The sequence below is a fragment of the Thermobia domestica genome, chromosome 8 (genome assembly GCF_964235325.1).
Source record: "Thermobia domestica chromosome 8, izTheDome1.hap1.1, whole genome shotgun sequence".
Lineage (NCBI taxonomy): Eukaryota > Metazoa > Arthropoda > Insecta > Zygentoma > Lepismatidae > Thermobia > Thermobia domestica.
In genome coordinates, this window is record NC_137461.1 from 82,076,076 (window position 1) to 82,094,478 (window position 18,403).

General features: G+C 36.2%; 1 protein-coding gene across 1 annotated transcript in view; it reads right to left on the reverse strand.

Annotated features, from left to right (window-relative positions):
* LOC145692194 (protein CASP-like) overlaps positions 1-18,403 on the reverse strand; it is a 666,401-nt gene that overhangs the window by 125,059 nt on the left and 522,939 nt on the right. Inside the window, exon 2 of the mRNA XM_081767492.1 lies at positions 5,820-5,930. Coding sequence (XP_081623618.1) covers positions 5,820-5,930 — 111 coding nt within the window. The remainder of the gene's footprint in view (positions 1-5,819; positions 5,931-18,403) is intronic.

Below are 18,403 nucleotides of genomic sequence, written 5' to 3' on the forward strand. Positions count from 1 at the left end.
CTTTCTATTGAACTCAAAGAAATATTAGCAACCATCATAACCCAGAAGATCTCCGTCCCTTACACGAGGAAACTGTTTTCCTCAACACCTCTTTTAGTACCCGTTTACCGAAAGAAGAGAAAAATGAAAATTTTCAGCTTAACGTCCCACCATTACGCCCATTAGGCTGAGAGAGACGGATGATGAAGGTAAGTGAATTATGATGGAAGCATCGATGGAATGAGAATGTGAGAGAAAACGGGAGTACCCCGAGAAAACCCAAGGACACGATTTTGTCCACCAGAAACTTACTTGACCGAGGGTCGAACCAGGGGCCCCACGCACCAGAAGTAAGTACTCTACCAATGAGCCATCGTGCTCCACTGAAAGGAGACGAACTCAAACTCTACCGTCATTAACTTTATAATTCGTTTGTAAATTTCACCTTCCGTAGCACTTTTTTTTTCTCGTAGACTTCACGTTGTCACATTCCAGTTGTACCTTACCAATCGTATTATGCTTGATCTCCCAAATAATGTCTAGATTTGTCATTTGCGGAGAGTAAGCAAATACAGGAAGCAGAAAAGAAAACAATGCATAGTGATTAGTTCTGGTGACCGTGAGATGCTAATTTTAAGAAATCAATCGTAGCGTTGACCTTATATCTTAAGAAACCTAATGAATCACGAGCACGTTTGTTTGAATTCTATGGTAGATATGCCTCCTTAACAATTTGATACAAAACAATGATGAACTGACTTTGTTTTGATTCTTCATTCTTGAGAGAAAGAAAGAAGAGAAAGGATGTATCCGTGTTCAAAATAGAGAACTCAGCTGCGTTAGTTTGCAGGTCCATCGAACTTAGCCGTTGGTCCTGGCACGCTTATTTATGTCCGGCTGTCACTTGTGAAACGTTCTACTGAGCAACTTTTTTGAATGTAGGAAATTGACTTCGAAGTAATGAAAAGTTAAAGAATATATCTTTGCATATAAAATATGGCATTATCTTATAAAGTTGAATGTACGCTTCTATATTTTGATGCTATAAAAGCCACACTTTTGGCTGGGCATACTTCTGTAGAAAAATAACTGTAGAAAACAGACCATAGGCCATACAGAATACAGAGACAATTTTTATAGTAATTTATGTATATATATGGTAGAACATACATGATAACATGAGATACAGCACGATTTGAAACTCTTCCGACTTATATCCAATCTGTGTTTTGAGTGTCATTTAATTTCCCATTGCTTGTTGAGTAATAAAACGTGAGGTCTCTCCTTATTTTGATATGAGCGTCCTTGCTTAAAACGTTAAAAACTGACTTTAAAAAAAGAAAGACTTCGTAATGACCGAGAAGATGGAACGATAGTAGAGATGCAGGAAAGTAAGTAATAACAATATACAGGGCGTCTCAAAAGTAATGGCGAAAAATGAAACCACAGATTGCTCGCACCAAAAGAAGAAAAAAGTTTATATGACATGGTTCGGAAGTGGACAGGGGTGGAGCTAGACAATTTCGAATGTGAGGGAAAGGAATGTCACACCTAGGGTAAGGAACTTGCCATTTTATAAAACCGCATGGAAGATGCGTGTGAACAGTTACGCAACACACTGCGTGTGGTAGAATACATTCGAAAGTCACTATTAGAACGATGCATAGATGTGGGAGGACAGTACTTTGAACATATTCTGTAGGTACGTTTATTGTTAGCACGTATGACCTAGTAGTTTGTAGTGGTAGTCTGTATAATATACTACATTACAAATACAGTACGTCGTTGTGGATTCTGTCTGTTATTTCATTACATGGCACAACTGGAAATGTGTTCTTATTTCTACATTTCTCTGCAAGTTTCTATCTGGCATACCACTTTCCATTGCCCACTGAGATTATGCAGCCATGCTAAGTGATCTTTTCTTTGACTCGCACTGTATCATGCTAGATATAGTCCTTGACCAGGTAATGGCCATTGGTTAAAAACCAAATGCAGAGTAGAGAATTAAATCTATCATATCTGTAGTTTGGTGTGAAGAAGAAACAAAACTGTGAACCAAAGGTTTAAGAACAACTCAAGTTATTAATATAAACTATGCCAATGATTATTGATTTATAGCATCATAAAAGAAATACGAAAGACGTTTTGAAACAAAGAAAAATAATGTATAACTTTGTAAGCGGAGGAAAAAGATATCTAACGTAAACACAGTAAAGACGAATCACTTACTTCGTAGTGATCGTGGTTCAGTGGTCAAGGCGCCTGACAAATAATCTGGAGGCTCTCGGATCGGATCCATGTCGAAAAGTATATATATATATATTGATCGGCGATTAGACACATTTTATTATCTTCAGATATTTGAACGCTCGGATGTTTCAGTACTTGAACTCAAATCTTCAGGAATAATAATAAATTAATAATAATAATAATAATAATAATAATAATAATAATAATAATAATAATAATAATAATAATAATAATAATAATAATAATAATAATAATAGTCTCGTAGAAGATTATAAGTTAGAAGCTTATTATCGCTCAGGTCATAGCATTATAAGCAAAAACGTGACTTCTGGCAAGAATATTTCAGTTTTATTTAATGTTTCCATTGAGAAGAGGAATTTCATATCTCGTCTCTAAACCAAAAGAAACAAAATCGAGACAAGAATTAACATTTTAATTCGAGACGGGATAAGGTTAACTCAAATTATCGTCTCGCTTTGGAGATGAGAATCGAGACGAGACGAAAAGTATCGTAAACATTTCTCGTCTAATCTCGATTCTCGAAATAGTGTATGTCCATTATTTAAGTAACAATTGATCTGTAGACTGAATCTTATACTCTATTTTGTTACTTTGTATTTCGAACCTCTCGAGTCATGTGACTTCCGGAAAATGTGAAGTGTAATTTTAAGAATTTTATGAGAGACTATAAAATGAAAAATATATGAAAGGTACTTTGAATAAAACCATGACACTGAGGTATTACTTTTCTATACGTCATGTTCAAAACATTGCTGTATTTTTATATGCACAGATAAATAGACACTTCTACATTGTGACCGTCATATTCTAATGAATACAAAGGTAACATCTGCCTCAGCAATAAGCACAGATATTTGCGTAAACTATTTTGTGACACACCAAATCAACAGGGCAAAAGAAACAAATATTATGGTTTAAAACACTGTATATAGAATCATATATGTAAATGAAATGAAATGAAATCTTTGAGTTTTACGTCCCACTGTTATGCCAGTTAGACTAAAGGAGACGGTGATGATGAGTAATGAATGAAATGGTGGAATGAAGAAAGTGGGAGGAAACGGGAGAACCCCGAGAAAACCCACGCACACGGTGTTTGTCCACCACAAAGTTCACTTGGCGGGGGCTGGGATCGAACCCGGGACCCCTAGCAGCAGAGGTGAACGCTCTACCACTGAGCCACCGCGGCCCTGAATCATATATGTAAGAGAAAATAATATTTACAATATAGAAAAATACAAACAGCTAAGGGTTTTGATTGTTGGTTTAATAAAATAAACGGTTATATTATACTAGTTTAGTTCAATGTTGCAATTTTGGAGATTAGCTTCCCTTCACAAATCCTTGCATATATTTCCGTTGGCTCCATTAAAATGTTCTCAATCTCTACATGGTTACTTCACGATCACTTGTTTCTGGCGTGTTTTCACTATGCGTAGAACACAAGAAACATTCTTTGGGCTTTCACAGAAATATTGGTCTTTTTGCTGTCACTTATTGCTACTGTTGCAACAAATCCAGCTAATGATAATCAAGCGAAGTATCTATTCCTAGTTTGCAATCCGCAAAATGACTATAAAATGAGCGATGCGATCACCGAATTGTGTTTTCACATTTTGCAAAGGTTCACTGTATTCATCTTGGGCACAAGGCGTACATACATCTACCAAATACAATTCTACTCATGTAAGATTCAGTAGAACAGGGTTGACTATCGCTATAGTAGCTGTGATCCAATATCGAAGATCATATAAGAATGATGGTGGTAAAACAGAATCGTAAAGGCAGTCGGATCCTTAATTATCGGCTACTAGTACTCACGATGGAGTATCTATCAGGAAGTAAGAGGCAAAAGACGAAACAACGACGATTAATATCATTAAATGTAGAAGAATGTAGGTGGATAAAAACAGGTAACATGCAGCAGTCACTTTGTCCTACAGTAGATGTGCCCACTACATTTCCATAATTATGTTCGTGCGTACTTTAACAAGGAATTGGCGCTTCATTGGATTGGTCAATGCTGACCACCAAGGTCTGTTACATAACTTGATGGGTTATGTGAAGAACAAAGTGCACCATCCTACAGGATCTCTGGGATATGCGGATCTCCAGTAAAAACAAAAATGACTGTGCCATTCCAAAATATACTTTTCGATATACTGTGCTCCGATTGCCCATAAGACGAGTTTTCACAATGAAATACGACACAGGATACTTCCATCAGAAACATTACAATTTCAGAGACGAGAAACTACTTTTCGACTCTCGTCTCGTAAACAACTCTCATGCCACAAACGAAGTTTTCGACTATCATTTATATAAAGTTAAGCGTATATAGACATTTTTGCCTTCTTTTCGTGAATGAGATAAACTACTCATTGTGTAAATTAACATGACTGTTTCTTCTTTTTAACAAAAATATGTTAAAACTAGCAGCGTTCACCCCGCTTCGCTGCGGTCACCCCGGAACGCAATAAACTTTGTTACTTAGATAATTTTTACTTTTTCGCTTTCAAATTGCAGTAAATGTTAACATTATAGCGCCTGTCATTTATGTTAACCCGCCGAGTGACACGGTCATGCGGGTTGCATATAAATACGTTTATTTTTATACCTATGATGAACTAACAAAGGATTTGTACGTTATGGACACTTGAATGGTCAATTATCTCAAGACACTGGTAATTAAAAATTAAAGTGATATGATAAAAACCATCTAGGGTCCAAATCCTAATAACCCCCCAAAAATGAAAGAAATTGGTTCAGCCGTATTAGCGTGATGAGCTAACAAAGGATTTGTGCGTTCTCTTTTATATAATAGATAATTCAATAAAACATTTAAACGTTCAAGTTTATGCCCTTCAGGCTAAAGGAAAAGATGAGTAATAAAAATAAATGATTATGGATGAACTGGTGGATTGAAATTGTGAGGTGAAACAGAGAACTCTAAAATAACCTACGAACCTTGAGTAGTCAACTAAAACTCATATAACCGGAAATCGAACATAGTGACCATTGCACCAGAGTTGAGTGAGTCAACCGTAAGAACACAGTCTGTAGGGACACGGGTGGCCAATGGTAAAGCGCTCACCTCTGGTACGACGGGTTCCTGATTCGATCCCACGTCCTGTAAGTTTTTGACGGACAACGTCGGTTCAATGAATTTTGTCGGAGTTCTCCTGTTTCCTCTTACATATTCGCTTCATCAAGTATTTTATACTTATTCAATTTCATTAATTATTCGTCACCTTTAACATAAGAAGGAAAATATATAACGTTAAAGACTTCAATCTGTTACTAATTGTGTAATATCTTTTATTATATATCGAAAGATCACTGACAAACATTGACATGTTATTAACTATGGGTTTAGGGTTTAGAGATAGTCACGTTGGGGTCAGGAAATCCAAAATAAGGAGAAATATAGCATGTTTCAAAAAGCATCGACCCACTCATTTAATTGGAATATTTTGAGTGGTAGGGCATGTGTAAGATAAAAAAAAAATAATTGATATGGGGATATGCACAGTATACAAAGGTAGAGTACTACCAAGGTTACTTACCTCGGGCGTTGCCTTCTTGAATTCGCGGCTCTGTTCGATGAGCCGCTTACGCGACGCGTCACTTTCGTCTTGCCGGTTCGCGACATCCGCGGCTGCTTGGTCCAACTCTTTCTGTAAAATAAGACGACAATATATTAATGACATAAGAAAAATATCAAATGACAATAAACAAGCAAATCCATGGCTTACTAAATTGTTATCACCGCAAATAAGGAAAGTTTTCCACTGGACTTCATTTTGCAAAAGGTCAATCCAAACAGAATCCGTTATTCACCTTATGTGTATTCTATTTGTGCTGCCGTGTTTCCATGAAAATAAGGCTTAACCAGAAAATAAGCCATACTAGGAGTTTTCTCAGATTGCGCGTAATATCTATAAGCCCTAGCCCCAAAATATGTCCCAATAGTTGCAGCACTCGAAATGATTTACTTTACACATAAAAAAAATATACATAGATTTTTGTATTCATTTAATTAGATAAATCTTACAACTTGGATTCATTGTCTTTTGACAAAAAAGAAAGGAAAAGTACGTACAATATCGAGTCTTATTTCCGACGAAAAAATGAATTAATCCATGCTCTTGGTTTATTAACCGTATAACAGAGGAGAAAATTGCCTCTTTATGATTTCCGTTAAGGAGGCGGCGGTCAAAGATAATATTATTTAATGGGTGAGACTGAAAATATGAGCGATGTGCGAAATTGTATCATTTCCTTAAAAAATGCAATGATAAAACTGCAATTTGAGTATTGGGAAAGATATTTACTCTATGATTGCAATTATTTAAAGAATTACACACGATGTCCCGAAAGCTAGGAATCTGAATGTCTTCTTCAAGACGGAATGAGACACGTTTGCGCAATAGACTGATCCCACTACAATATATCTAATGTCTACGGAATATGAACAAGAAAAGGATCCATGGAGTGAATTCGAACATGCTCTACCTAAATAATAATAATAATAATAATAATAATAATAATAATAATAATAATAATAATAATAATAATAATAATAATAATAATAATAATAATAATAAAATCTAAGATACCATGTAACAGTGCACTACATTGAAAGAAAGATATGTGAGACACAAGCTATAATACGCAAGGCACAACAAATGAAAGACCTCAGTCAGTTACCATGTACACGAAACAAACGCATGGTATTATGATACAGGAAGAATTGAAATTGGTAATATTGTATTTTCAGGCATATAAGATGCGTGCCGGCAAATGAGACGCGTCCCATTTTTTGTATTCAGTTTTGAGGAAAACATTTTCATTGCAAATTGTGAAGTTTTTTTTAAAAAAATAGAAAGTGGTATTGAAGCAAAAAAACTATACATACTTGACTAAATGTCGACACACAAGTGCGTATCCACACGCGTCTAGGAATGCCTATAGAAAATCAAATATGTCTGTTTCATAAGATTGTCTCGTATTATGAAACAGTAAATACTGTAAAGTGATTGTATCCGACCTGCATTCGCGGACTAACTGAACTGTATGTAACTGGAACTCTGTTGAACACCGTAACGAAATAAGAAAGAAATCACATTCCACAATATTGAAAGGTTATACATGTGCTCCCAACACCACGTGCTGTCTGTAAGCAACTTCAGACGACAACCACGGAGACGTCGTCAGTTATCGTCAAATAACGAAGATCTATGAAGTCAGCAAAATTTAAGGATGAAAGAAACCACAGCATCGCAGAAGGCATCAATGTTCAGCGATTGATAATCACTTTATCAGTCTCCAGGACGCCTGGTCTTCGAGAACTATCCTTCGCTTGAACACCTGATCCTCACAATAATCTCAATACTCTCTAGGACGCTCGGTCTCTGAGAGGTACTTACATACACTCCTTGGCCACAAGAGCCTTGGATGTTATCACTCTAGACTCTCGGTCTCAGGGGTCCCTACAATTTCACAAACAAAACCACCGAACATCTAAAAGAACTTAGTATTTGATACTGTAATTATTATTACTGTACATAAAGATGAATTTTTATTATAAAAGGTGATTGGGAAAGTCCTAAATTTCCGTGTAACAGTTTTCAAGCTCTACCCTAAAAATAGAGCTTTACAATATTATTAGCATTTAACGGGGACACCGTAGTCTAGTGGTTAGAGCATTGAACTCGCGTCCACGTGGTCTCGGGTTCGATTCCCGGCCAGTGCTTCCCAATTTTCGGCGTCCACCCAGCGTCGTGAGGCAAACTGGGGAGTCACGTGATTAAAAGACGTAACGGCCACTAGGTCTAGAAAGCTCCTGATACGACGGTTAGCGATATGAAGGCGAGGCGCGCTGACCACGTGTTCGTCGTTAGACTGCATGTAGTTTAACCAATCACTAACAGATGGCGTGAGCGGCTCAGGCCCACAAATCAGGTCGTAACGCCCAAGGATGTTATAAAATAGAGGATCTGTCCTTACAACAAAATCTTGAAGACATACGTCACAGTTTCGCCACCCCTACTCTGCCCACTCTGTCCAATAAGATCCCAATGTTTTGAGCCAACAGTCATGGCGGAAACGAAAGTAGCCAATCAGACAGTGCCGATGCTCGGTTGTTTTTTGGCTTCATTGATTTAGTAGGATGAAGATACATACGGGCAAATCCTCTATTTTATAACATCCTTGGTAACGCCAAATGTTGTTTTTTTTATTAGCGTTTAACGAAAAAATAAAAAATGTCCGAACATGTGATACACACCAATTGACAATCTCATTAAGTTGTGCAAAATTATATGAATGAGTGAAAAAAGATCTTGCATAGAAAATCAAGAAAACGAATTTGTTTGTAAATCTAAAGATTGATACTGTACCAGAACCATGTCACCTATTAAGGTGAAACTGATACTGAGGTATGTATATATCATTATTAAGCTCTTCACTATGACACTAGTAATATTACAGTGCATCGTATGGTTAATAAGGCATAGTCAAAAAATCTCAAATATAAAACCCACCACTATTAATGTTATCCTGTAAGTGTTCTGTGAACCTCTATTGGTATAATATTATTTTTGTCACTCGAAAAATGAGGGGCTAGGTTCCCGAGCCCCAGGTTAGATTCAGCACTGCTCGTAAAGGTGGCGTACATACTCTTAAAATGACATAGATATTTCTATCATTTATGTATATATTACTTGCAACACAGAATAGAACCTATTTATTGAAATTGAAACAATCAAAATCATTGTTTCGGCATATAAGGCACATTCCAATTTTGAACTTATTCTCAAAAGAAGAAAAATAAATGCCGACAAATACAGTGTATCTGCTCTGAAGAAGTTTTCTATAAACTTAATATAACCACTGTTACGGTGGAACTTGAGCTAAGACCATCACGTTCGTTTTCTTATCAACCTGTCAGCAATTTAAGACCAACTAGACCAGGCACGTAGGTAAGGGGTGGGTCCGGGGGGTCCGGACCCCCCCCTTCGAGACCAGGAATAAAAAAAATTAAGGAAGGGTGAAACAAAAAGAAACAAGAAATAGGAAGAATCAGCGTTAAAAATAAAAAAAAGCTAAAAATAAAAATTATTTTTCATTATCACTTCTCTGCAGTATCAAACATATTTGAGAAACAGTTTTCTGCTCCTTTAACTTGTCATTTGGAACAGACAGCAGTAGACGGAATAATAAAAACAAAGTTATGTGGAAAGAAAATTCTAGTAACATTTGATTCAACAGAGAAAGGAACCCAGATATTATAAAATATTTTACATTATTGGATAGGGCTTTTTTTTTAAATAGTTGATGTCATAATGAAAGGAAAATTGTTATATTTGGATAAACAGAAGAAGGAACGTAGATATTGTAAAATCTTTTTTTTTAATCTTTTTTTGGGGGGGTCGTGGTGGCTCAGTGGTAGAGCGTTCACCTCCGGTGCGTGGGGTCCCTCGTTCGGTTCCAGCTCGCGCCGTGTGGACTTTGTGGTGGACAAACACCGTGCTTGTGGGTTTTCTCGGGGTTGTCCCGTTTCCTCCCACTTTCTTCATTCCACCCTTTCACTCATCTCTCATCATCACCGTCTCCTTTAGCCTAAGCGGCATAAACGTGGGACGTAAAACTTAAAGATTTCATTTCATTTTCATGTCAAGTCTTTTTTTTTAATATTCTTTTATTCGAGATTTCTTCATAGTTTGTTACTAAAATACTCACTAACATGTCCTAATTTTAAAGTCTTAACAAACTAATATATGTTGCTATTAAAATAGTTTAAATTGATCAACCTCTTGGTGTGATAACAACAATATTTCGTGTCAAACTCCCCTCCCCCTTCATTATGAAATCCTGACTAAACGAACCAATATATGTTACCAGTAAAATAGTTTAGAATAATCGAACTCTGGTGTGATAACCATAGTATTTCATTCTCGGACCCCCCCCTATTACGAAATCCTGGCTACGTGCCTGACTAGACACCAAGAACAAACAGACAGATAAACCTTGAAATAATAAAATTTGCTTCAAATCCTTTACATGGTTTGTTTCTTTACGGCAGCGTTTCCCAACCTTTATCAACTTGCGGCACACTATGAGTGTAACTTGAATTCTCGCGGCACACTCATAGATTTTATTATTTTTAAACGTAAAATACCATGGTATCCTTTTCTATGATTATTGGTCTCCTCACAGAGAAGAAAGCTCCATCATTGGTTTTCCACCATGGTCAAGGTGACCAGACGTCCCGTTTCAGCCGGGACAGTCCGTTTTTTCCAACCATTGTCCCGTTTTTTTCTGATTCTCGAACGGGACGCCTAAATGTCCCGTTTTTAAGTAAAAATGACCTAGGTGTTCCGTAATTATTATTCAAAATATAAATCGTCAATGCAAATTCTCCGTTCTGTATCAACATTTGTTGCCAAGGTTCAGCCGTGAACTTCTGAATTTTCAAGTGGGAATTGAGTGTTCGTGGTCCAAGTGAGAATTGAGTGGGAATTCTGAGTGTTCAACTACTGTAGTTAAAAGAATTGTTGGGTAGGACTTGCAATCGGGAACCATTATTTGTTGTGTAGTACACGCATAGTTAGAAACGGTGTGTTATCACTCTTACTTGTGTATTTTGTAAATTGAGAGCACTGCTGAATCCCAAAATGCAATCTGGAAGTCAGATATCCCCCCGTAGCCGATTCGTATGCGTCCCGTTTTCCCCAAGTGAAAATTCTGGTCACCTTGACCATGGTAAATCATTATGCTTATTTTTCATTCTCATTTAAAAATAGAAAACAATTGCAATGAAATATTGGACTTAGGTTTTTAAAAATACGCTTTCTTTTTCGAAAACTGCATCCAAACTTTCACTAACAAGAAAGATCACTAAATAACGAACGAACAAACAAATCTCTTTTACTTTTAAAACACAAATGTAGGTAATTCGTATGCATGTTTGTTTTGTCGAAAGAATTCAATATTTTAAAATTTAAAGTTACGAAATAGTCTGCAACAATAAAGAAGCAATAATGGTCATAACGTCATAACAATGATAACATATACCTTTTTCAATATTAAAAATGTACAGAAAAGTAACGCGGTACGAAACTTAAAACTGTAGATTTATATTAGAGGTTTATAGTAATATGAAATACAAATATACATTTTCCCCTATGTCCTGCAATTTAATTGCTATAGAGTTAATAATTTTGTTTCGATTTACTCGCGGCACACCAACAGCCCATTCACGGCACACCAGTGTGCCGCGGTACACCGGTTGGGAAACGCTGCTTTACGGGAATATATCCTAAGGTTATCAGAGGAAACGCTAAACTCCAGTGAACAACCCACTTAATCAAATCCTTTGTATCATCTCTACCTTCATTCTTATAGCATACAATTAACATTAAAGGCCAGTATATGTCGATATTCAAAAGCTACATCCTATTTCTAAGTGCCTGTAAGATTTAATTCGAGAAGAGGACTTCATGTAATACTCCCCACTTCTCCCACTGCTATCGTCTTCCTCTTGTTATACTTACTTTAGAGCCATGTATAAAGAGAAGAAGACAGATCATTAGGAAGTCAGAAACTTAATCATACACATGTACAGAAGAAAAAAAGGATAGAAAAATCTAAAATTTAAACTTTAATGTGACGGTATACGGTCGAACGACAGAAAACCCACGGAGCTGGCACACACAAGCCAACTTCTAGAAAGCTTTGCTTCGTCCTCCTCCTCTTGCCTTGTATTTGCCCCCTTCCTTTCTATACCTCCTCATACTCCAAACCCCCTGTTTGAGCAGTTTCGCCCGTCTTTTGCTTCTAACGATCCTGATTTATCGGCGTTCATCAAAGCCCCCAACATTAGCATGTATTCAGATCCTTAAATTATTGATGCAAATGGAAAAGGGTTTGGGAGGGGGCGGAGGGAAGGCGAGGATAAGAGTAGCAAGGGAGCGATGGATTAATATTTTGGCACTGAAGGGGTAAAACATCGACACGAGAAGGCATAGTGCACCATGGGATTGAAGACGAAAAGAGCAGAATGGAAAAAGGGAAGTGCTGCTTGGAATGGAAGGGGCAAAAGCCGATCGTGCTTGTAAGACCAAACGCTATTGGCTTTCCTTATGCTGATTTGCATACAAAATTAGTGGATAGACGCATTTCCAGGCACATGCGAGGCGGCATAAACAGGGTTGCCAGCGAAAAGTTAATCCTTGACTTCTTTTAGATAAATAAGTAATTCGAATTTTTTAAAAAAAGAGAGAGAGAGACAGAGAAAAGAAAAATGCAGGCACTTCCAACCACGTCTTAACGCTGGCTATCATTGAAAACCAAGGACTTAGATTTAGTTCGTATCTAAAATTTATCCACAATTCCAAACCTCCAGGTCTTTGTCAAGTGACATAGAGGTCTCATTATGGATAAGGCACTAGAAGGGGACTGGAGACGCGTTTTACCAGAATGTAAATGAAGCTGAGAGTATCTGGATGGGGTACACAAGCCTTAATCTTATTCGACTTGTTTAGTAAGTTTTTCGTCTCTTTTCAGCACCGACGCTAGATAAGGTATGGACCTATAGTCTTTAAAATGGTATCCAAACCACTTTAATCCGTTCAAATTTTAACGCTCCATCTTCGGGAATCGAATCTGGGATCACGAAGCCTTAATTTTTAGCCAAACAGGGAATCGAGCCCGGGATCACGAAATACTAACTTTACCACACAGCAGTTACTTTTTTTTAACTCGTTCGCTGCCACTTGACGCCATATGGCGTCATTGATACCTATTGCTGTGTGGCATTGACGCCATTTGTCGTCAAGAGGTAGTTCTCATTGTAGACATTCTCTGTAAAGTTGCACGCAGGTATAGAGCTTTGATACTCTGGTAACACGTGGCCTGCTCATTTTCTGAAGTGTGCTTGGTTTCCGCTAGATATAGCTAGTTTGTTGCAAAAAAAAAAGGCTAAATGTTGCAAAAGTGTAGGTAGCACATTGGGTTGGGGTACTGAAATCAAGATGGCAGCGAAAGAGTTACAGAGTTCGGTTTACTAATGCTCTCTTATATATTTATCCTGTTTAACCGTGTATCCGTCCGTCCGAGAAGCAAAGATAACACGAATTATTTGATGGATCTCGATCAATTTCGGCCAGGATGTAGTGGGAAAAAAAAGGTAAGAATAAAGTTCGTTGATGGAGGTGATTTTCAAATAGGAAATGCTAGAAAGAAACCAATTTTAGTTTTAATGTTGATCAGTGTAGAGGAAACGTGGTAATGAATAATGGGAAGCGGTTTCTTGCAATCGATTAAGCGCCCCAAAAATACATTTCATCTCCATCCTTAACTCTCTACTAAAACATGAAGTGATAAAAATGCACTACAATTTCCGTTTCCAATATTGATCCACATAGAGCAAAAACGATAAGAGAGAGTGAAAAGCGGTTTTTGGAATCGGTTTAGAGTTCTAAGAATAAGCACCATTTTGTCTGTTAACCCTATATTCAAACCGGAAATGACAAAAAATAACCACTTCCGGCTTTAACGTTGATCGTTATAAAGTAAAAATGGTAATATATAGCGAGAAGTGCTTTTCTGTAATCAATTAAGATTGCAAGAATATATTTCATCTCCAATCTGTCTACTAAAACCGGAAGTGGTAGAAATGCACTACTATTTCCGGTTTCAATATTAACTGACAAAATATCACGGCATATAAACCAAACTCCTTCACGTGGTGTACACAGACATTGATACTTGTTTTCTTAATCTCACTATATGAGTTACAGCATAGAACTTTTACATATTTATTTGTTTACTTATTTACTAACTATCCAGTCCCCTATCTTGAAATTTTCCATAAATTATTAGCGTCGTATTAGCGTCTCGACCTGGAAGAAAGAACTATCAGTTTAAATGACCAGTTGGAGAATTTGAAAGTAGAACCTTCAGGTTTCGGGGCCAGAATATTACACAACAAGGTTCTTTTGCCTGCCTTTGAATAGTCATTAAATGGACATGATTGACAAAAGAGGTGGTACTGGCTCAACTGTAACAAGTCATAAAATTTCAAGACGAAGGAAACTTACCGTTTCATGGTTCTGTCATAATCTCTATTTTAAGTTCTGGCTTTTTGTCACCATAAGACATCAGTGCTCTTTTGCAGGAACATTAACTGGTGTACGAAAGTTAAAATCTGAGTAATGAAATCATAATTATTCAGTACTTTTATGGTGGTATTTTTCCTAATTCTTAAATTATTCTTTCACTTCAGTTCCTTAAATTCCAGCATTCTATGCCAGAGACAGTTATTTTGCAATAGAAGCTAGCGCGAGTTCAAGCGGACTCGCTATCCTCTGTAAGGCTCGTGCTAGCTCAATCTTGTGCTCATTTATCTCGTTGTACTCTGTTTCACTGTGTGCTATGACTCGCGATTCTCAATTAGGCCCAAGCTAGCTCGATATAAAGCTTATTTATCTCACCGGACTCATGCTTGCGAAGAGCTTACTATCCTTAGTTGGGCTGGCGTTCGCTCAGACTCATTCCTGGCTCGCAATCCTATTACAGTGTTTGTGCTTACAAGTGAACTCTTTGAACTTCAATCATTGAACTCAGAGTTTATTGAGATTAAGATCGACAGCCAGACTCATGAGCCACAAGTGAAAAAACTGGCCAACCTCGTCTGTTCTCCTTGTTGAGTAACTTCACTAACAACGCTAGATAAAGTACAGGCTAAGAACCTGCCTGTGGATGCAAAACTCAAATATGAAAGACTAAGACATAACTACGTATATTAGAAATTACATTAACCTCTTTCTTAATTTAATGACATAAGTAAATAATATCTATCACATTACATATTGATACATTTTTTTTTACCTAATTCCTACTAGCAATAAGTACTAGCTACAGCCACATTTATATGCAATAGCAATTCTTCATTTCATACATTTGTTATGTTGAAGTACTTACTTCCTTTGTTTGGCTCCTCGCCAATTGAAATACAGGGATGAGCAACAAAATTCAGATCCTCATTAAAATATCTAACGGTTACTCGGGCCTCTCCATGGGTAAATTGCTAACGTGCGTACTTTGTATGTGCATGCTCCCGGATTCGATCCCAGGTTCAAGTAATTTCTCAGACACAACCCCGACTAGTGGTTCTAATCTTGTTATGTGGTTCTAGGCCTTGTATGGCCTCGATATTCTAAATAAACGTTAAAATCTAATCAAAGTTTGTGTTTATATTTGCATTATTTCCATTTAAAGATAATGTATAAGAATACTGACCATTGATGTAACTGTTTTATATACGTAATTATCAACTATTTAATGAATAATTCATTAATATTTTAAAGACTTGTTACATAAATAAGTAGACTGGTAATAATTAATGTTATCTAGCTGCAATTAGTATTTTCTTTAAAAAAAAGTCAATTTGTTGAGTTGTTAACTATAATTACATTTAGCAGTCTTTAGTGCAACCGAGCACTTGAAGTTTCTCCAGATGAAAGTCTAGGAATGTTAATGAGTAATGACAACCATGTTTGATTCTTTCTCTGTCTAGAATTTCTGCTTTTCCCGCTTATCTAGTAGCTAGCGCACGTTTCTTTAGTGTACCGGGTTCGATTCCCGGTGGAATAGCATTAAACGTATTACGGTTCGGATTCCACTTTAAACTCCAGGCCAACGTCTCATATAGCTCATGAACGGTAAATTCTCACAAACAAACAACTATATGAATATGAATCAAAAGACTGAAATATACCGTATAAACAGGATATTTCTTCTTAGTTATTGTAATATTAATGTCGACTACAATGATAATTTTTATCAGAACGTAAAGTAAAGATTAGTGGAAAGATTAGTGTACCAAAGCAAAACCATTAAAAGGATATACAATTTCTTTCAAACTTTTATAGTGGAGAAACTCAACCAAGTTAACGTAGATTAGAATTATTGAAATAATAATTCAAACAGATTATAATCGAAATAGTTTTTTTCAACATTCTAGTTTATGGAATTTTGTGTACAAAGACAACTCCTTACTTTCGTAGCTTAAGCAAGGAAAAACATTGAATTTTCCATTCGGAAAAGAAAAATGTATTGTTACGGCATTACAATATAAGACTAGTAAAAAGCTCCATGATGGTACGTTATCGTTGTACGAGTTAGTCCAATTTCTGGCGGAAGAATGTGGTATTTATTTGTTTACTGTTTTATGAACTAAGTTTCAAACACAACTGTAAAGCTATTTTACATCGTCAAACGATAAAACACATAACAGAAGTTTAGAAGAAGGTCGGTCAAGGTCTATATTTAAAAGGATCAGCCCAGCAAACCCTAAGGAAGATTAAGAAATAATCCTGGAGAAAAGCTTATTCCGGAGAAGCGATCGCAAATTTTGCACCAGGGTGCTCGAGATTGCACATCGACAAATTTACCGTGCATCTATGTCCACTCGATAACGCGTTGCTCGATTTCTATGTTAACCTATTGTCTTGGGCTCTTTGGATCTCACCGTATGCTAGTACTGTCCAGAAGTCTCCAAAATGAGACAAAAATATATTTTTATTCGAGACGAGAATAGAATTTTTTTTTTGAGGATTACTAGTTACTAAAGACTTTAAAATCTTTTTTGAATTTTCTAAAATAACTTTATTGTATATTTTTATTTTCGTGTGATATTTGGTTACTTTTAATTAAGGAAATTATTTCCTTGTTAAAATGTAAACATTAGATTAATTCTTAATGGAACGCTTTTGTCTAATATTTGATGATTTTTATACTATTATTTCCGTTACATTATATACACATATAAAAGGTAAGATGTTTAGGTGATATGTACCCAAAATTTACCTTTTAAAAAAATTACTTACTTATAGTTGTGTACTGCCAACAAGTTTAAGTGTTCATTTGGGTACGAACATTGATTAAGGTGATGAGTATCTCTTTTTTAACTAATAAATTCTTCAGCAGTTATCTCTACAGGACATTTCTTTTTCATATTACTAAATATAATATTTTACCAAGACTACTTCCAAAAGTCAAGTATACGAGACTAGATGAAGCTTCTAAAAAAAATAACAAGACGAGAGAAGAAAATCTCATTTCTTATGAGGAGAGATTATTTTAAGCAATAACCCTCGTCTCGTAGTTTTGGCGTTGAAACTAAACGTTGAACTCTAATTGCATGAGTTAACAAGTCGAGGTAGATACTCTCATTACGTCTAGACTCGACCTCAACTCCATTCACCCTCACACTTAAATTGAGGCCATGGAGTTATGTGAGGCTAACAGGTTTTTTTAAAAAATGTGATTTTAAGGTTTAGTGATCTTAATGAATTATTGGTTTGCTTTTTTAACGTTGAGCTTTTTGCTCTCAAAAGAAAATTTTATTCGTAAGTGTGTTTACTAGCGAGCGAATCATAAAATCATCGAGTTGGCAAACTTAATTGTCGCGCCAGTAGATGAGCACAAAAATTGTTGCTCTTGAATATTATGCGTTTCGTTCCAAATTCTTGAGTAACAGTGAAACATCATGAGTAAGATAGCGCGAAACTTTCAACATTATTATTATTATTATTATTATTATTATTATTATTATTATTATTATTATTATTATTATTATTATTATTATTATTATTATTATTATTATTATTATTAGTAGTAGTAGTAGTAGTAGTAGTAGTAGTAGTAGAAGTAGAAGAAGAAGAAGAAGAAGATGATGACGTATGTATGTATGTAGTAGTAGTACAAGATGCGGAGGCTAATGGGGCGTTTACATTTAGTCGATTTAGTCGCACAACTAAATCGACTCGCTGCATTTTGGGGCGTTTACACTTAGTCGATTTGCGTTCGATTCGGTTGAATTGACGTCACTTTCAACTTAATCGACCGTGTAAACAGGACTTCAACTTAATCGCTTGTTGATCGAAAGCGACTAACCGACTAGCAACTAAATTGAATGACGTTCTATTTTCTGTGGTCGATTCTATTTTCTTCTGCTATAACACCGCAAATTGTACCAATTACTTTTTGCTTGGACATCTTTAAAATTGCCAGTCGATTTCGAATCGATCAGAGGAGAGCGAGTCGACAAGAAGCATTTAATTTCGGTTGAAACAATTGAACA